The 21,003-nt window shown below is 40.1% G+C and overlaps 1 protein-coding gene across 1 annotated transcript; it reads left to right on the forward strand.

Moving 5' to 3' along the window:
• The first annotated feature begins 2,832 nt into the window (after positions 1-2,832).
• On the forward strand, positions 2,833-20,645 carry KLF5 (KLF transcription factor 5). The gene is made up of 4 exons (XM_074378313.1): positions 2,833-3,416; positions 5,720-6,593; positions 7,539-7,598; positions 18,763-20,645. Exons 1-4 carry the CDS (start codon positions 3,156-3,158, stop codon positions 18,939-18,941), a joined length of 1,374 nt encoding a protein of 457 aa, XP_074234414.1. The 5' UTR covers positions 2,833-3,155; the 3' UTR covers positions 18,942-20,645.
• The last annotated feature ends 358 nt before the right edge of the window (positions 20,646-21,003 follow it).

The following is a 21,003-nucleotide window of genomic DNA, read 5'->3' on the forward strand; positions in this document are numbered from 1 at the left end:
ACTAAGGACTGAAGCATGCACACTGCTTCTAGGCTTACCCTCCTACCTAACTTGACTACTCCACTCTTAAAATTTCTTTCCCTCAGAATTCTCTGTTTTGGCAGAGTTCCGTTAACACACCACTGCCAGGCCACTAATTGATTTCTGAAACCTGACATTTGTTTTTTGTTTTCTCCTATCTCCCTAATGGTACAGCACTACTAAGCAGGAAGGAATGCAAAGAACTAGAAAGTTCAAAGTAATTGAGGATCCGTCCATTCACACTGGCTTTACGCCAGTGTAGAACCTGGAACCTTTGAAAAATATTTATCCAGTTTTAACCCTTTGGGCTAAGCTGATGAAGCAGGTTTGCAGTCTGGGCATTTGTGTTAACAGCAACAGCAAGTAGGTTTGGTTGAATGTGTTCTTTCTGTGTTCAGAACTGCATGGCAAATGTCTTAGAAAAAGATTACTTTCCAATTTCCTTACTATTGTCCAGGGCTAAGCTAGTCATTTTCTGTGAGACTGCAGGGCTGGCATTTTAGAGAAACCATTACTTAAATGTGGCAGCCCTATTTCTTGAATCCTTATGTCAGAAATGAAATTGAACTAAATGCTGCTGTATTTGAGCAAAAGAAAAAAAAAAGATTGTATCCAGCTTTTCTGTTGTAAATATGTTTCGAGCCCAACCATGGCTAGGTTTGTTCATGTCTATATTCATTAAGGAAAGTGGAAATATGAACAGAAATTTAAAGGACTATAAAAATATTTTATTAATATTTATCAAATAGCTTTTTTTTTGCATTGGTAAAGTTTTTAGAAGTGAAAGCATGTTAAAAGTGATGTGAAATATAGGAACATTTCTAGTAAAATAACTGGATTTTATTGCAGTGAGAACTGAGGTTGAAACAACAGGCCACCGACACAGTGGTTAAAAAAAAGACAAAAGGAAAGGTCTTAATAGGCTTAAAAACACATTTAAATACAAATAGATACCAAATCGTATTAAATCGAAGTTAGATTGAAAGTCAAAAAGAACACAAAAGTCATAGATATCACTCAGGTTTGATCATGTTATTAGCTTTAAATACTAAAAATCTTTCAAGATTTAATTTTTTAAGAAGTTATATTAAGTCCCATACCAATTTTGTAATCTGTTTCTGAATTATTTAATTACATAATTGGGTTCAATATTATTAGTGAAAGAACAGCTTTTTAAAGGTGAAGGTGAGTAGTATGGAATTGTTTGGTTAGAAAAAAGTTTGCCAAAAAAACACATTAAATAATATTTTGATAACATGGAAGTAGTCGTCAACTATTCCCTGAAAGCAGTGATCACAGCTATAAAAACGAATCATTAACAAGAAAGGAATGAAAAGGAGAAAAAATATATTTTCTAGCATAATTTTATGTTTTCTAATAATAAATACCTCTAACACTTTATGGTGTATATTAATTTTTAAAATCTACACACTGAAACGAGATCCCTATCTTTGAAGGAGTCACTCTTTAAGAGAACACTTTTCTAAGAACTCTTTTAAAAGCTGTTTTACTGTGAAGTGATGTTGTATGTGGAAAAATGTCTAATGGTACAGTGTGCTGTCAACATAGGTACATATGTAGTAATATTCCAGGCATTTTTATTGTAGTTTATTATTATGGCTTCACAATAGGCCAGATAAAAATCATGTACAAGAACTCAGGATTAAAGAAAGTGGTTTCCTTAGGTGATTGCTGGCAAAAATTCACCTTCCTATTATAACATAGTAAATGGACGGTGATACATTTTGGCTACAACTTTCCTTCAAATTTATAGATTCCCAGTTTTCAGAACTGCTCTGTGTCTAGAGTTTGAGGCTTCTTTGGTTGGCTTTTCGTAGGAGGAGGTGCCACGGAGTAAGGTGAATGTGCTACGTATCTGTTCTGTAAATATTAACCTCCATTTTTTGAACACACAGTGGTAGCAAAAAATAAGTCAAAGATGTAATGTCTATTTAAATACATTTCATCTAGTCGTTAGTGCTTAAATTAGATTGCATGCTTCAGCTAGAATCAACAGTGTAAATATTAAAAAAACTTTCGAATTCATATGGCCCATCCCCCCACCCCCAGGATACAAGGTCGAAATGTGTGTGAAAACTTCTGCCCATTTAAATATTGTAGGACAGACACGAGCTTTTAAGCAAGGACTTAGAAAAATACTTGCCATTAAACCTTTTATTCAGGACATTCCAAATTTGCTTTGCTAAATGGATATATTCACCGCTTGAAGATACGGAAAGGCCAGATCTGTTTTTAAATTTGTTTATCACACTGCCCCTAGTTTTCCGCTAAAGAAAAGAACATTTCATATATTTAAAAATACACACTCATTAAACAAATCTCTCCAAACTCTTAGCGCCCCACCTAGCTGCCTTCTGGGTTTCAGCTTTTGAATTTCAGGTCCTTGCACAACACCTAAGACGTCCAGAACTCTCTCCTTAATCCTGGCAGAGAACAGTCCGAAGAGATTTCCCTCCACGTCTCCACCCGAATTCCCTCTCTTCCCCAGATTCCATCCGCTTCTCTCTTTCCCTCCGCCCCCGGCCCAGCCAGCCCAATCTGTCAGAGAACTTGTGTACAAACTGCGCGGCCGCCCTGCGCGCGAAGCTCGTGGCCCGAGAGGGGTGCGGTCCGCCCCACGGAGGCGGGGCCCTGGGCGAGTTTCTTCCTTCTCATAGGCTTAGCCGCTCCGGCCCCGCCGGCCTCGGGGCCTCGGGATTCGCCGGAGCGCTGCCAGTCTGGCTGGCAGGCCCCGCCCACTCGGAGTTGGGTGAAATAGAGGCGGGCGTCAAGTGTCAGTAGTCGTGGGGCAGGTACGCGCGCTCGCAGTCTGCTCGCGGAGACGGGCAGTGGCGGGAGCGGGCTCCGGGGAGCAAGGGAGCGCGGCGGGGCGGGGCGGGAGAAAGTGGCCTCCCGGAGGACGTCGGCGTTTACGCGTGGCGGAGCGGAAGAGTTTGGCTTTTCGTGCGCGCCTTCGAAAACCGCGTCTGCGGTTGGCTGAGGGGTCTGCCCGGAGCCTCCCCTTCTCCGCCCGCCGCCCCGCTCCGATCTCGCCGGTCGGAGCCAGCGTGGGCGACGAGGGAAGCGCGTTCGACCCGCGCCCCGCGCCCGGAGCCGCCCCCCACCGAGTGCCCATGGCTACGCGGGTGCTGACCATGAGCGCCCGCCTGGGACCCGTGCCCCAGCCGCCGGCCCCGCAGGACGAGCCTGTGTTCGCACAGCTCAAGCCTGTGCTGGGCGCCGCGAACCCGTCCCGCGACGCGGCGCTCTTCCCTGGAGACGAACTGAAGCACCCGCACCACCACCCGCAGGCGCAGCCGGCGCCGCCGCAGCCGCCGCAGCCCGCGCCGCCGCCCGCTGCGGGCCCGCGGCTGCCCGCCGAGGAGCTGGTCCAGGTAGGAAGAGCAGCTTCCCTCCCTCCTCCTCCCTCCCGGGGCTCGGGCGTGTCCCGCCGCTGCGACGCGCGGGCGACAGGGGCCGCTCCAGGCTGGGGCGCTCGTCGGGGCGAACCGAGGCCGGGGGCAGCCCCGCCCTGCCCCCCTGGCCTGGACACTCGCATTTCTCCGGGAGAAGGTGGGGGGAACCGAAGAAGGGGGTCCCAGAGGAATCTGCCCTGTTGGCCGTGCCCGGGAATGGTTAAGGAGGGAACTGGTGCTCACACGCACCTTAGTTGTTTTTCTTTCATTTGGGGGATGAAACCTCGTACCTCCCGCCCGGATTGACTTCAGTTCCCCGTGTCGCCTTAATCCCCACTTTCCCGCTGCCCTGGCCCTGGAGGTCCCACCCACCTCCCTGTCTCACCTGGTCTCGGGTTCGGTGGAAACACAAGTCGGGGTGCTGGAGGGAGGCCCCTTGGGGTGTTAGTTTCCTACGTCTTGGCTCAACCTGCTTTAGACGCGATCGTGGGCTGCCTTTGGGAAACGGGAGTTAGAAAGGCTAAGGTGATATTGGAGCTCTTATTTTTCCTTAAAAAGAAAGACAAAAAAAGATCGGGGTGGGGGGTGGTGTTGTTTTCTTCATGTGCGCGTAAATTTCCTCCCGGAGCCGCGTTGAAAGCTGGCAGTTGGCTTTTACACTTGCCCGGCAGCCGAATTAGAGCAACCGCCTGTTTCTTTCGCCCACGCAGGGAGTCATATAGCCCAGAAAAAACTTCCCGGGACTTTTAGCCTGTCCCAAGGAAAAAAAAAATTGGAAACATACCCACATGCAAACAGCTGGAAGAGCTAAAATCAGCAACCACTAACCACCATGGGAGCGAAGTGCACGAAAGGGTTTAGTTCGGTTTATTTCAAGACGCTCCATTTAATAGCCCCATGGTATACTGTGTATTTGCTACCCTCCTACTCCGGGGGGTCTGCGAGTGTCGCCGTGCTGTGAAAGGGCAGTGGCATTTGTCAGAGATGTGACTCAGGACTAGAGCGTTAAATTTTATTTTTAAATCCGTGTCTATGAGGAAACCCGGTCTGTATCCATGATACCAGGTCCGAAAGGAAACACTTTTGAAATTAAGAAGTAGCAAAAAAATGGCTGTATTATTCACTGGTGAGGATGCCAAGGTTAATAGTTCTATGAGCATCTAGTTGGGTTTTTTGTTTTTCTTTTGAAATTTTCTTTCAATGTTAAGGTTTTTTAAAAGTTTATGTTGTATTAGGAAAGAAGATAGCCACAAAAAGACCGGAAAGACTAGTTACAAACTGAATTATGTTCTTAAAAAAAAATCTTCATTTGAAAACGATTTGGTTATTTGTCAGTTTTCTACTTGGGAAGACACGGAGACTCAGGGATGACTGAGCTTTTTACAGAGTGAGGGGGAATGTAGCATTGACCCACTGAGGAGGACACGATAGATGTTTTGCTGATGACTGTGCTGGCGATACCAGCCTCTCCCCACCCACGGGCCCCTTAGCACCACTCTACCAAGGGAATGGTTTTCCCCTAGGTAATTAAAGATCTGTTTTAGATAGGGATATGAATAGGAACATTTCATTATCATATTAACCAATTACAGAATCTGTTGATTAAAATCAACATTTAGATCAAATGGTGAATGTGAAATTGTTCTTTTCAGGGGATACTATGTTTTGCTCAAGATACTGTTTCCGTTGAACTATAAACTGGAAAAGGCACTGAAATAGCCAAGGAATATGTTTTATATTAAATATTTCAGCAATGTCTATCCAAGCAAAAAAAAAAACTTTCCAATATTATTTTTAAGGTTTCTTTCTTTTTTTTTTTTCTTAAAACACATTGAACTTATGTATAGGACATGAACGGAATTGAGGTCTTTTGGCAGTATTACAGTGCTGTATTTCAGTTGCAAACTTAGCTGCAATGGGGCAGGGACTGCTGCTTGTATGTGAGTGATAATGAAGTATACTTTATTATTGCATCAGAAAGGAATATTTTTTTCTGTTTGCTTCCCTTTTTTCCCCTTGATTTGTCTCTTTCACTTTTTGTCCGAGGTTGATCGTAAGCTATTTTACCAAGTGCTTGTTATACAAAGTTTCGTAAGGTTTTCGGTGAACTGGTTGTGTTACACAATTGACAAATAAACCTGATATGTTTATAAGCAACACTTAGGAGTTCACCCTAGTACTTTTCACAGGGATTGTTGGGGGAACTTTTAGTAAGCACAGTTTGTCCTTCCTGAGATGATGAATTGGGTGGATTATACATGTTTGTGTCTCTTCTTTTTTAGACAAGATGTGAAATGGAGAAGTATCTGGCACCTCAGCTTCCTCCAGTGTCTATAATTCCAGAGCATAAAAAGTATAGACGAGACAGTGCCTCAGTCGTAGACCAGTTCTTCACTGACAGCGAGGGGTTACCTTACAGTATCAACATGAATGTCTTCCTCCCTGATATCACTCACCTGAGAACTGGCCTCTACAAATCCCAGAGACCGTGCGTAACACACATCAAGACAGAACCTGTTACCATTTTCAGCCACCAGAGTGAAACGACTGCCCCTCCTCCGGCCCCAACCCAAGCCCTCCCCGAGTTCACCAGTATATTCAGCTCCCACCAGACCACAGCTCCAGAGGTGAACAACATTTTCATCAAACAAGAACTTCCTACACCCGATCTTCATCTTTCTGTCCCTCCCCAGCAGGGCCACCTGTACCAGCTCCTGAATACACCGGATCTAGATATGCCCAGTTCTACAAACCAGACGGCAGTGATGGACACGCTGAATGTTTCTATGTCAGCCGCCATGGCGGGCCTGAACACCCACACCTCTGCCGTCCCACAGACTGCGATGAAGCAATTCCAGAGCATGCCCCCTTGCACATACACAATGCCAAGTCAGTTTCTTCCCCAGCAGGCCACTTACTTCCCCCCGTCACCACCAAGTTCAGAGCCTGGAAGCCCAGATAGACAAGCAGAGATGCTCCAGAATCTCACCCCACCTCCATCCTATGCTGCTACAATTGCTTCTAAACTGGCAATTCATAATCCAAATTTACCCGCCACCCTGCCAGTTAATTCGCAGAACATCCAGCCTGTCAGGTACAATAGGAGAAGTAACCCCGATTTGGAGAAACGACGCATCCACTACTGCGATTACCCGGGTACGTGGTCCTCCCTGGTTGGAATATCAATACGTGTATTTAGTGTTTGTCTCTGAGTGCATGCCTTTTGCAACCTCAGGTTTTAAATTTACGCAGGAAACTAGGGCTTGACAGTTAAAAACAACAAAAAAAATTCCCCTACTTTGTTCTCTGCACATCCCAGTCTGTGACCATTCAGTTACCTATTGCTTATTTGATGTGTTAAAGCAGCTGAGATATTCTGGAAAAAAGTAACTCTGGACTTTTTTCTCTTTGATATTTAAATACATTAGCGTTTGGCTCCATTGACTTTGTTCCCTGTGACAATCTACATAGGAGTTTTTAATTCTAAGTACCCCAAAAAGAGATTACATAACTACCTACAGAGTAGATTTCAAGGATAGTTCTGGTAGCGTACGAGCACCCGTTCTTGAACAAGATACGTGACCCAAAATATAAATTGATGATGGTAATGAATGTATCTACCAGTTGCTGGCATCAGCTAGTTTATGATTAATACAGGGTATAATTTATTGACTGGTACGTGATATGGCATGACATATGAAATGAAAAAATGAAAACAAGAAATGTAGGAGTACAGAAAATTGCAGTCATCTCAGATAATGGTTTGACATTGTCAGCTCGAGAGCCATTAACATTTTTTAAATCACTGAAGTATGTGTTACTAGCATAAAGCACCTTCTGGTATAAACACAAATTTCCCATGTGTAGCTTGGCTCAATTGTCTCTGCTCTTTCTGCTCAAGTGATACATAAAGCAAATCACTTTATACCTTTAATAAGGTAATAGGGGAGTACTCTTTACAGCTCTTAAAACTGAAGCTTCAAATATCTCATCTTGCCTGAGAGATTTCTGCTTTAAAGCCAGATTTTAAATACTGAATCATCCAATGTAAAGATTTCAAAAGGATCTCCAGAATGACAAGGTGTTTCTTCTTCGTTTCAGGCTGCACCAAAGTTTATACAAAGTCTTCTCATTTAAAAGCTCACCTGAGGACTCATACTGGTATGTAATTTTCTTGTTAATTCTGGGAGTTGTGTAAATAGTATAAGTGGTATTCATCCTTTTAAAAGCCAGCACGTGTTTGATCTCTTCTTTCTTCTGTCAACTTTTATTTTTTAATGGCCTACCATTTCAGCACAGGCTGGGCTCAAAATTCAGTTCAGAGAAAAAAGTCTGGTTCCAGGAAGGCCGATGTTCTCTCACTAAGGCCTTGTCCTGTCACCCTACGTAGAATTAATTGCCCCAAAACACAAACAGCGATGTTTACTAATGGATTTTAAAACCTTAATGGCGCTGCTATTCCTGTCTTGAAGGAAAAAAAAAATGTAACTCGTTTTCTCCCTCTGTAACAAATCAGTTGGCTTCTATAAAATTATATCAAACACTGCATTCCTCTCCATTTGGCATGCTCAGTACAGTATGTTTAGTTTCACCTGTACCTGTGTTTAGCATGTTTTCTGTGCTTGCGTGGAAATTGCAGAGTGGTAAAATTAGGCAATGTTGGGGTCGTGGTTTAAAAGTTACTCTCCACCCAACCCTACCCAGCCCATATCTTATACACGCCAGAGCCAGAGATTTTATCCTTATTCCACCTTGTATCTCCGTATTTAAAATGTTGAGCCCCTGTAATTTTATAAATAGGTACTTTGTCAGATGCATACAATCCTTTTAATATGCTTTTTAAATTTTAAGACTTGACATCAGAACCCATTTTAGGGTGATTAGACTAGAGGGCATGCCATAAAAACCCCCAAATACCCAAAGACTTTGCAAGTACGGTTACTATTTGCGATTATCTTAAAAGGACAGCCCTAAAGGAAAGAACCTACGGAAAGTGGTTGTGTTGTTTTTTTTTTTCCCCTCCCAGCAAATGCAGCCTTAACTTAAAGTTCAAAGAATAAGTTTGCTAATAAAAGCAATGACCTAGCAAAATGTTTTATTCCATCATTGCTATGGAAACCGAAGTATTCAACAGTTCCTTTGAATGGGCTGTTGGATTAGTGCGAGGACTTGAATCTCCCCAGGCTAGATGTTACTATGGAAATTGAGTTTTGATAAATGAAGTAGTTATCTCTAACTGCTGCATTAAAAAGTAAAAGCCTTTGAACAAAGGTCAGTGCTGAGATAGAAGATGGACGCAGACACTGTGTGTGCATGTTAGGAAGTATTGCTTGATACCCCAGTGACAAGCACTACTTATTAAAATCCAAATAGTGTTGGCGACAGTGTGGTAGATTCCAGAGTGTTCTGAGAAATTGCTTTTAAAGAAAAGACATCTGTAGTCACCAGCAAAGTGAATGGGTTGTTTGGGCCTGAAGTCTTTAGATAGAGACAAATTGGTGATATAAAAGGAGAGATCCTACCTAAGCAGCTCACAGCAGAGGTTATATTTATGGTTAAACAGAGATCCATTAAGCATATAAAACTCAATCTGAAGTTTTCAAAATATAAATGACAAGGCCATGAAAACATTCCACCTAGAAATACTAAACTGTCCTTTTACAGAATGTACCTTATAGTAAGGAAGGGAACGTCGAAAGTGGGCTTTTACCTGAAGTCTGATTCAGGGGAAGAGGAAATAACTTCAGAACTATTGCTTTTTTTCCTTCTTTGGAAGTCCTTGAAACGGGAGATAGGTTGGAGGAAACACGTTTCTCCTGAGGTTAAAGTCCCCTAATAAAAGAGGCGTGCAATTCCATATAACGATGTAATCAACTGCTTATTACAGGGACACAGTCAGAGCATATCTGAGTGGCCTCGCAACCCCCGTCGGGGTTTAGTGCTCTGAATGCTTGGACCTGGGATTCTGGAACTTGACCTGCTGGCAAAGAAATCTAATAGTGGGTTGTCTTAACAATGCTTGTGCTAATAAAACAAACAAGCCAAAACGAGGACCTCGGTCTAGTTTGGATCCCCTGCATCGACTTTTTCACCTAATCATAAATGCGTGGCCATCAACCTCGAATGAGCGAGACCCTGTAATCCAGTTTAATAAAGTTTTGTTTGATAGTCTTTCAGGTGCCTTGGGGAGGGTTTGCAGCAGACTTGCTCATCTGGCTAAACCCGTTCTTGGGTAATCATAGAGTATTGAGGTTGTTTTCTCCTCATTTCTAGTTTCTAGACAATGCCTTTTAAAATTACCTGGGCTCTCTCGCTGCATCCTCCCCACCCCACCTGTTGTTTTTAAATGAATGTATCTGAAGCCAGCAGAGTTTTTTTTTTTTTTTTTCTCCTTCTCCCTTTTAAGGCCCAGGTATTTCTAAATAACTTCTCATGTAATAGCTTTTTTGTTTTCTTTGTCGCTCCCTCTCCCCACCTCCACCTCGGCAGTTGATTAGGGGACTTTCACAACAATTTATATGGGAATGTTGATCCTGGATTTGATATGAAAAAATTACTCTTTAAATCATTGTCATTTTGTAGGCAGAATGTGAAGCACCCTAGGATTTCTTTGAAATATAATTGTAATTGCTTAAAAATGTCAAGTTACCTTATGTTTTAAAAATGATTTAAGCAATTGAGACAACCTACGGCTGAGTTCTATTTAATTGCTTATTCTGGATTTTTAGATTGTAAATGCTGCTTGACTTGACTTGCAAATTGAACGTAAGGAAATAGTCTTTCGAAAACAAGACTTTTTAAAAAAAAATGGTATGAAAGTAGAAAATAATCAATTTCTTAAATCATAAGTCTCATAGCATTCAACTTTTTCTAAGTTCATACACTTTGATTTCTTTATTCAGAAAGAATATACAAATGATACAAAGTTTTATATTTGTATGGTCAACAAAATACCTGAAATGGGTGTTGCATATATTCTAGGAAAAATTGAACTTCACTTATGTCTTTATATACATATGGTAACATAGTTACAGGCCTGTAGAGGTATCCCTTATAGGTGTGTGGGTGCTTGTGTGTGTTGTTTGTAGTGTGTGTATGCATGTCATGCCTCTAGTCAGAAATAATTATAGCTACTTCTAGGCAACAGTGTCAAGAAATGTGTATTTCTAAATAAAAATAGTTGTACTTTTAATAACGTTTAATTGTGAACATTCTACAGAAATTGCATCAGCCCCATGATGTGTACAAGGAGCCATACCCCTTGCCATCTTTTAAAAGCTCCCAAGCACCTTAAAACAAAAGATTCATGTACCATTTTGCCCTTACAAATCAAAGTGACTGTTAAACTGATTCATGAATCTAATGGAATAATCTACTGCAACCAGCATCTTTAATTTCATAGTGAGGATTTAAAATAACTTCTGATCATAGGCTTGGGGCCAAAAGAAGTCAAATGCAATAGAAAAAGAATTAAGACTATATATACCAAAAAAAAATTTACAAGAAATTGAAAAACTTTCTTATCATCTGATACTGGTTTCTTGGTATGCCTCAGAGTACCGTAAGTTGACATGCTGCTTTTTACACTTCAGTAAAAAGTACTTTCCAAAGAAAGAGGTCTGAAAAAATAAATAGTGAACTCCATACAGATGTTTGAAATCTGAGTGGTTTTAGTCATATGTGTGGCTCTGCACTTAACCGTAGAGTATATATATGCTAAAGCAGCTGGGAAAATTGGGTATGGTAACGTTTTAAGATCGTCTCTCAGTCCCGGCTGTTTGGAGCAGGGCAGAAAATGAGCAGCTGTGCAGAGTCTGAGCAGCACACACCCTCAGTTCCAGTATCCCTGAGACCCAGACCCTGTGCACGGGCTGGTACCTGTGTACTAGATCATCCCCAGATGGCCTGCCAGGGGTTGACAAGAAAAGGACAATTGGGAACCTCCCACAAAAGAAAATGGAAACATACAAATAACAGGCCAACACAAAGTGAATGGTGGGGCTGTAGCATCTGCCAGTGAGGAAGGTGTATCTGGGATTCCTTGTTTAAGAAAGAATTCTACAGTAAGTCTTGGAAAGATGCCTAGCCCAAGCCTACTTGTAAAGGGGTAAATTCCCCTGTTCTGCCTCACTCCCTGTGTAGAACACTTTATTTTCTGATGACATTTATGTTAAAATGTTACTGCTAGAGATTTATTGCTAAGCATTGATTCTAGTTTCAATTTGGGGACTAAGAAATCCTTAGGTATAAATTCCTATCTAGTTCTTTGCTCTGCACTTATTCATGGAATATATTAGGTATAGATTTTTTTATTTGTAGCACTTTCCCACAAAAAGAAGACATTCAGAATGTTCTAAATATGAGTTAATCCGTTTTTAGTGGAACTGTGCGAAGTAGTGAAACACTTAAAATATAGGAAGGACTTCATTTCCTTGGAAAATTATTTAGAGCTAAAATCAGCATCAGTGGAGATCATGCAGTTTGGATCTACAGATCAATATTGGTTAAATGTGTAACCTGTGTTACTGGTAGAGGTGAAAGTTTTGCAGGATGAAATTATTTAATACTCAGTGATGTTTTGAGTCTGTGCTTGAAAACTACAGGAAAAAGTATCACATTTAGCCTGTGTTGGATGTTACTAGTTCAACATTCTTAAATTATTTTCATTTGCAGCTTTGAAATTGATTTTATATTGACAATTTCAAGTTAATGTAAAAAAATATGTATTTAAATATAATATATAATTATATATATTAGATCAGCTTAAAGAGATTTGTTGGTTCAGACCCTCGGAAAGGTATTTATGAGCATGAAAGCTTAGAAACAATTTCTTTTTAATGACTCACTGGAAAGATTAAACTAAACGGTGCTTCTAGGACTTGTCCTTTCATCAGAAGAAACATTTACATAGGGAATTGATTAAACTTTGGTTTGAGATGATAAGCTTATCGAAGGTTAAGAAGTAGAATTGGATTAAGCAAATATTTTTGACTGATCCTCTCCAAAGAGAATCTCTTCTTCCCTTTTGTTTTTATAAACCAGTGGGCCAAGATAGCTCACAAGTGGATTAAATAGAATTACTGAAGTTGAGAGAGAAACAGTTATATGAAGTTAGAGAGTAGAGCAGTGCTTTTCTTTTTTTAAAAAGGGGGGGGGGCACAATAATTTAATCATCAAATGCTTTCACTTTGGCAGGTATTTTTAGTTCTATAGAACGCAGTAGCTGTTTACTTTGTGCCCTACATCTTTTCTGGTGAAAGATTAGAAACAAAGTAATGTCCTACTTTAGTAGAAGTATCTCTGTAGCAGCATTCTTATTCTGTCAGCCTGTATTATTAATGTTCAAGGATCTCTAACAAGTCTGATGAAGGGTGAGTTACCGTTTTAGAAGTGCACCATAGGGAACTTTCATGAAAAGACTTCTGGGCAGAAGAATCCATTTTTGCCTACTTTGTAAGTGCAAACCGTTAAGAGGTGAGAGGGGGTCTCCTGGTCCAGGCAACCACATCGAGTGCAAATTAATGGGAAGGATACCTAGTTCTCATGCAGTGCCAGAAAAGTGAATACAAAAGAGTTTTTCCATTTTGATTAAAAAAAAAAGGTAAAGCATTTCACCAAGACTTGACTTTCTAAAAAAAAATTTAGCTTGGGCTTTATGACAAGAAAGTGAATCTGAATGTTGTCTTTTTGTCTGGAGACTCAAGAGTAGGTATCTCGTTAACACTGAACCATAGTGGATGGTTCTTGGGGTTTTCATCCAGAGCCCCCAGGAGAAGCAGCAGAGGAGTTTGGGCGCCTGGAGGTGGTGGGTGGTCCCTGACCAGGGACTGGCGCCCTTGAGCAGCCCGCACCGGCCCCTTTAGGTCAGGCACATCTCTGCCCTCTGGCCCCGGCAGTTCCCTCGTTGCCTTTGGCCAGCACCAGGGGCTCCAGAACTGCTTGGTGTTCATCACATCCAGTCCAATTCTAGAAAAGTAAACTCATTTACATAGAATTTACTTATCCTGGTACAGCTTCAGGATGGATAATCAGTGGATCCAAACAAGTCCATCTGCAGAGGCTCTGAAAGCCTGGTTCCCACTCAGCTCAGTGTACATTTAGTCAGACTGTTAGGCTCAGTGGTCCTCGCAGAACAGAACCAGGTAAAGCCCTGGTGCAGGTGGGGCCATGGGAAAAAGAGACAGTATCTTAGAAGCACACGAGACCTTCCCTCCTTTTCCTTAGTGAGAAGTCCCAAGTCTGTCAGACCTGGGCCAAATGCAATTGTTCCAAAGGTGCGTGAGGAGAAATGTGGCAATAGAGCTGAAATGGAAGACCGTCCCTGCCTCTGAGGAACTTTCAAAGCTTGTTAAGTTACAAGACAGCTATTTGAGCCTTCCCTCAGCAGTATTTATGCAAGCGCAAGTCAGTCATTCAGAGCAGAGTTAAGAGATGATGGGGATACAGGGAAGTGGTATGATCTCTCTCGGACGGTTCTGAGGCTTTCTGGAAGGAATCAAGTGAGTCAGATTTCAAAGAAAGGGATAAACACGAATTGACCAACAGGGAGAAAGAAAGGAGTTTCTTAATGTATCCTTTTAATTAGTTTCCTTAATGTGGGCACATTATTGACAGGGATACTCTAAACACTAGATGCATTTTGCAAATACTAATACTACAAATCTTTAAAATGAGCTGCCTGCCCTTCTGTTGCCAGGGGTAGGAGATGTGCTTCAGTGACCTTTAATAAAAAGATTTTTCTAATGGAAAATTACTGGCATGGATATATAAAAGTATGAATTAATGAGCCAGAATCATCCTACTTTATCTGTTTTTTAAGTTAAAAATTCATTTCCCCATGATTTTTTTTTCATCTTGGTATTAATGCTTCCTATTTTTTTAAACCTTTTATTAGAATATATACTGTTGCAGACTCCAAATTCCATGTCTCTAATGATGGGAAAAGATCTAATTATTATTCAATTGCATGAAAATATTTTCCTGAAATAAGAGCTCATTTTGAGCTTCAAGGACACATAAATTCTAAGAATTAAGGGCTGACTATTGAAATAATTTATTCCACTTTAACAGTTTGCATTGTTTTCGTTGTCAGAATAGAATGTAGATTTTAAGCTCTTTGAGACCAGAGGCCGAGTCTTATTTGTGGTGTTTTGCAAGTCACTTAGTATAGTCATTTAGTACAAATTACACCCTCCTTTACTAAATACTGACTTTAATTCTGATGATTTTTGGCCTCTGATATAATTGATTAACTCTATCGTTTAGCCATGAGGAAGGAAGCCAGATGTGCACATTTGCTGTAATAAACTTTGAAAAAGTTACCTAAAGTAACTATTGTAAGATGACTATTTCCATCTATGATTTTTCTGTTGTTGTCGTTAGAAGCATCTATGTAGAACATTCTAGGCAAAGGCCTTGCTCTGAGTCTATTGAGAGTGTTCAGCAGAGCAGAGAAACTTTTCCTGCTCTATTATAGTAGACTCAGAAGTCATTTAATCTATTCATCAGAGGGAAAAAATAGATAATTGTTTAGTTCATCACTAAAGACTTTCCAGACACTTGACAAACATGTTCTGCTAACCCACTGAGGTTCACTTAGTCTGGGGTAAAAGAGAGCCGTCGTTAGATGATAGTGGAGGATTGTCAGTCCCAGCGCAGAACAGTTCTTAGGGCTCCGTGGGTCCTGGAAAGCCAGGCTCCTCTGAGGGCTGGCTCAACCAGGGTGTGCCGTGGGTTTCCTGCAGTCTGGGGTGGAAGCCCTGCCTTGAGTCCATTAAGCTAGTCCTTAACTGACCCTCACAAGTGGCTTTAGAATCTTTAAATACATGTGGACAGTATCTGTGTGTTCCTTAAATCATTCATGTGGAGTGTATTAGTGCCTGCTAATGCAGGAGGGAAGTCGGCCATGTAGGAACAGTGGCAGGCCAGGGTTCTCATCCTGGAGCTGCTTGTTTTGTTCCTAACTCACAGAGTTCTTGTGACCATTGAATGAAGTACTGATAAGTACCTGATTCTGGATTAGGAGCCCAGTGTCTGCTTCTGTCTGCTCCCTCCCTCTTTCTACTGGTAATGTTTCTGCTTAACATTTTAATAAAATGTATTAGCTGACTGTATCAGCATGGACAATATGCATGTTTAACTTAACGTTTTTTAAATAAGCTTAGGGATTCCTAATAGTGCTAGTGATTTTAAAATAGGATGAGAAAGTACATGTTTTGAGATAAAGTTGAAGCTTGTTTTTCACACTGTCCAAATTTGTCCCTTTTTTCCTTCTTTTTTGCCTTTGGAAAGTTTCGCATTAACATCTTGAGAACTTAAAAATACAGTTGATGTTGAAAGGGCTTAACTAAATATTTTAAATTGGTGGTATTGGAAAGGGATTCTGTAAAAATCCAATTAAACTTTTGAAAGCTCTATCCTGTTGAAATAACTTAAAGGAAGTTAGTTTGGTTTCCCAGAAGTACCCTGCATAGTGTTTCTGGCTGAGGAAGAAAGGCTGGAGTCTGCTGTTTGGCCAGAAATTGGGTACCAGCTTCCTCTACAGTGTTTTACTTGAGCCGTGTTGACACTTGAACAAATCCCACAGAAACTGCCCCAAGTGGGGCACAGTTGTCCTTGCTTTTATGGTAAAGCCCTGCCCCATAACTAGCGTCCAGACACTGGTCGTATTCTTGGCTGAATAAGCTATAGATGTGCGTAGATTCAGAGCGAAACCCAAATGTTTTAGGAGCTTTAAATGGCTACCGGTTTTCAACCAATCAGTAAAATAAACTTAAAAAGTATTGATGCCGTTTATTGCTTCATAGCCAATAAAAACAGTGAACAAAAAGAGGCTAGTGTCCCTTGTTTCTAAAATAAACTCTGAAAATTCAGTTCTCTTGCAATTTAATTATTCAATTCAAAAGACTAGAATGACTTCTTTTAAAATTGGTGCCCTTTAGGAAATTTTTTTCCCTGCCTCAGACATCAGAAATAACTCTTTCCATTAAATGACAGTAGGGTATTTAACCAACATGTTTGTGTTTGTGATTTATTTTTCACAAGGAACAAAAACAAACACTTGTGCAGAAAGTTAGGGTTTTCTTTCTGTTTGATTTACATCTGTAAGAATGATAGCCACATTTTCTACCAGTCTTAAAACATTGCTGTGCATTAAACATTATTGGTGACTGTAAGTTTATTCTTTATGGTACTTAAAAGGTTTAAGTGTATTAGCTTAAATTCTTAGAATTTACTATGGGGGGAAAAATACTTCAGGAGTTGAAGTGTGCATTTTTAAAATGGAGTGGAGTGATGGACACCAAAAAGAGAATTTAAAAAAAAAAAAACACAAAAACAAAAAAACTGACTTGGTTCAGAGCCAAAAAGGAGAGAGAAGAGTCTTCTCAGGGATGCAGATTACAGGAGTTGAAAGAGAAATCTCCTGGGAAGTAATTGGTATAAAATTCAAGGGGCTATTCTGGCCTTTTCTTTTTTGACCTTACGGGATTTTATTTAGGAGCCAGAGTCCTAAATAAATTTAGGTCATCAGGGCAGCAAAAATAAAATAACCACAAGCTGTAGAAACCTCAGTTGATGTGGACACTGTCTTTTAAAATTTGGGCTCAGTTGTGTATTCTTACAACTTCTGAATATGATCCTGGTAAATCAGGCAGAAAGGTAGTTGAATTTCTTCGTGGTACTAAGTAACCAGTGTTCAAAGCAACTCTGAGGCTCTTCCCTTGCAGGAGAAAACACTTTTTTAAAGGAATTTAGGAGTTTGGCTCTTTAGAGTTTTAATGTGATATCCATATAAAACTCAGCAGTAAGCCAGCAGTACTGTAATATGCAAATGTGTCTCACAACTCTCATCTTAAAGAAATTCATAGAAAATTACAACAAAATTAAGCATAAATACTGGAGCTACTAGTTAATGCTCAGTGAGAGATTCTTAGGTTTGGGGATTTAGAGGAATACATGATCTTAGTTAAACAGGATTAACTAATTCTAAAACTGGGAGTTAAAAATGAATTGTAAATATTAAGTAGTTTTTTCTCCCAGAGGTGATACTAATTTTATTTGTATATCAAATATATGCAATGATTTGAGGCAGTTGCATGAAGTTGGAAGCTAATCTGGCCTTTGCCAAACTTGCTTTGGGGGTTTCTTTGGGTGCCACCATAGGCAGAAACCTCCTGGGCTGCCAACACTGAATAGTTTTGAAAGATTAGCAACCAGCAAACTTTAGACAACATTGATAATAATACCAGTTGCAGGGGCTGGACAGTGGCTCAGATACCAATTCACTAAGTGAAGAGAGTTGTTAAAGAACAGGAAGATTGAGATTAGAGGCTTTTAAAATGTCTTTTGCACATAAACTCCATGAGGTCAGGCATTTTTGTCTTGGTGACTCGGACATCCTAAGTATTCAGGACAGTGCCTGTGTGTAATATGCATTTAACAGGTCGTTTATGGAATGAATTTTGATCATCTTCTTGGTGCAATGCATTTACAAAGAAGAATTGAATGCATATATTAGCAAATGTTAGAATCATGGTTGTTTCATGACTTTACCCAAGTGAAGTTACCAGACTTTCTGATCTGGTTAGGGAATTATTAAGCATCAAATGCATAAAGCCTTAACACCATTCAACTTGAATCTTTTTCTAGCTTTGTTTTGCTTCAGTCTGAAAGTGTGAATGTGTGTTTGTCCTGGAGTGAATTTCGAAGAGCGTGTGCCCTGATAACCATTTGGAAAGGCCACGTGTTCAAGCGAACTGACTTATGTGCTGGCTGTTTCAGTGTGGCTAATTTAATAACATTTAGGACCAATTTGTTGAGGAAAAGGGGCTCAGTCGTGGTCCATTAAATTCACAGTACTGGTGATTTGAGTAGTTCCCAGGTTTGCTCTTCCTCCCTTGGCCATCTTTGAGCCGTTAGTGCTTCGTGAATTCAACTGGGTTTGTTGGTGTAGAAACTATTCGCACAGTAGTGATGAAGCCACCCAAGCTCATCTAGTCAGTTTCATAGATTTATATATGCAAGAGCTCTACAAAAAATAAGCACTGATTCATCCTGCACATTTAAAATGTTCATTTTTCCATTCTTTAAAAAGCATACAGAGTGCTTTTCTCTTTATATACTGTTATTTCTGTTTCCTTGCTCTTCTACAAAACCGTGACCCTGTTCATTAGATGACTTTGAGGGCATCTATTTAATTCATCATGGGATCCACACCCTCTCCACTTGGAGCTTGAGTTTTAAAGACATCCCTAGGCAGGTAGTGCTACCTGTGTCAGTCTTGCGAGCTGCCCCCTCACCTCGCCCTCTTGGTCCATTGCCACAGGTGAGAAGCCGTACAAGTGCACCTGGGAGGGCTGCGACTGGAGGTTCGCACGCTCGGACGAGCTGACCCGCCACTACCGCAAGCACACAGGGGCCAAACCCTTCCAGTGTGGCGTGTGCAACCGCAGCTTCTCCCGCTCTGACCACCTGGCCCTGCACATGAAGAGGCACCAGAACTGAGCCGCCAACACTGCTGCCACCACCATGCCTACGCATCGCCCACCGCTGCCCAGCAGCTCACTTGGCAAAATTTTAAACTACAAACTTAACTCTATATATATATATATATATATATATATATATATATATATATATATATATATATATGTTAAGGCTTTATATATATATATATATATATATATATAAAAGAATCAAAAACAAAAAACTGGAAATGTATATTTTGTATATTTGAGAAAACAGGGAATACATTGTATTCATACCAAAGTGTTTGGTCCTTTTCAGAACCTGGAATGCTTGCTGTAATGTACACAGCTTCACCCAAGCAGATCTCATCATCTCAGACAGGCAGCCACATCTCAGCGGGGCCGGGGGTGCAGGGTGTGTTTGTAGTGTTTGTACTGAAGCAACACCGTTTAATGTGACAGTGTTTAGTAAACAAGTCGGTTGGCAGGCACAGGAAGATGGGATTGTGTGTCAAGATTTTACTTGATATCAGAGGGTTTTTTTTCAATACTCGATAATTCTTTAGAGGTGCACAGTGTCCCTGGCAATTCACAATTAGCCATTGAACAAATGTGTCTTCTTTTTTTTTTAATATGAGTTGCCTATATTTGCTATATGAAATTTTGTAAATATGCAAATCAGCTTTATAGGTTTATTACACGTTTCTAAGATTCTTTTGGGGGAAAAATCGTAATTCTTTTGAAAATAACCATGACTGCATTTACATTTAGAATTTGTGGTAAGATACCTCTTCACACCTTGCCAAATTCATTTCTTTAGGGAGAAGAAATAATAATCATTCAAATGAACTTCAAAAGCAGATTTCACGCACTGATTAAAATCGAAGTGTTTATTTTAAATATGAATGACGTTTTGTATGAATTTTGAACACAAGAACTTAAAGATAGTTACAATATTGCAAAAGTTAAACCTCTTACAATAAGCTAAGCAGTATCATTTTTAAAAAGAAGGACTTAGGTAGTTTTCACATACAGGAACGTTGAATTTATGATGCAGTTTTCATATATCGAGATGGTTGCTCGTGCTGGACAGTCGGTTAGATGCCAATCTATGTGGACTTTGCATGTAATATACAGTGAGACACAGTAATTTTACCTAAATTACAGTGCAGTTTAGTTAATCTACTGTTAATACTGACTCAGTGTCTGCCTTTAATTATACATGACATGTTGAAAACTTAAGGAAGCAAGTGCTACATATATGCAATATAAAATAGTTATGTGATGCTGACGCTGTTAACCAAAGGGCAGAATGAATAAGCGAAATGCCAAAAGGGGTCTTAATTGAAATGAAACTTTAATTTTGTTTTTAAAATATTGTTTATCTTTATTTATTTTGTGGTAATATAGTAAATTTTTTTAGAAAATTTTCATAACTTGATAAATTATAGTTTTGTTTGTTAGAAAAGTTGCTCTTAAAAAACATGTGTAAATAGACGACAAACGGTGTAAATATTTTGTAAGAGGCTTCAAGATGTTTATACGTGGAGACACACCTACATGAAAAGCAGAAATTGGTTGCTGTTTTGCTTCTTTTTCCCTCTTATTTTTGTATTGTGGTCATTTCCTATGCAAAGAATGGAGCAAACAGCTGTATAGTTGTAGAATTTTTTGAGAGAATGAGATGTTTATATCTATAAACGACAATTTTTTTTGGAAAATAAAAAGTGCCTAAAAGATTCATGTTGTGCCTGCCTTTTTCCCCTACAAGAGCAAAATCAGTCAGTTCCTTTCGCATAGCTATTTAAAAGGGCCTGTTTTATATCAGGGCAGTGAATTAAAAGCCAGCTCCCACGCTGAACCAATACCTACTTTTGTTTAAGATAAAAGAGAGGAATTTGTTTTTAAAAATATTAGACGTATAAAGGCAGGCATAATTCATGAATGCTGATTTTTTTTTCTGGTTATTTCACAAACATACTGACTTTACCTTTTCAAGATCATTGGTTGAAGACAATATAGAGGTAACTTGTGTATCCTAGTTTTATTATGAAAGGTACACAAAACAAGAATTGGGTTTTGAGCTTTCTTTTTTCCCT

The sequence above is a fragment of the Camelus bactrianus genome, chromosome 14, assembly GCF_048773025.1.
Source record: "Camelus bactrianus isolate YW-2024 breed Bactrian camel chromosome 14, ASM4877302v1, whole genome shotgun sequence".
NCBI classification, from domain to species: domain Eukaryota; kingdom Metazoa; phylum Chordata; class Mammalia; order Artiodactyla; family Camelidae; genus Camelus; species Camelus bactrianus.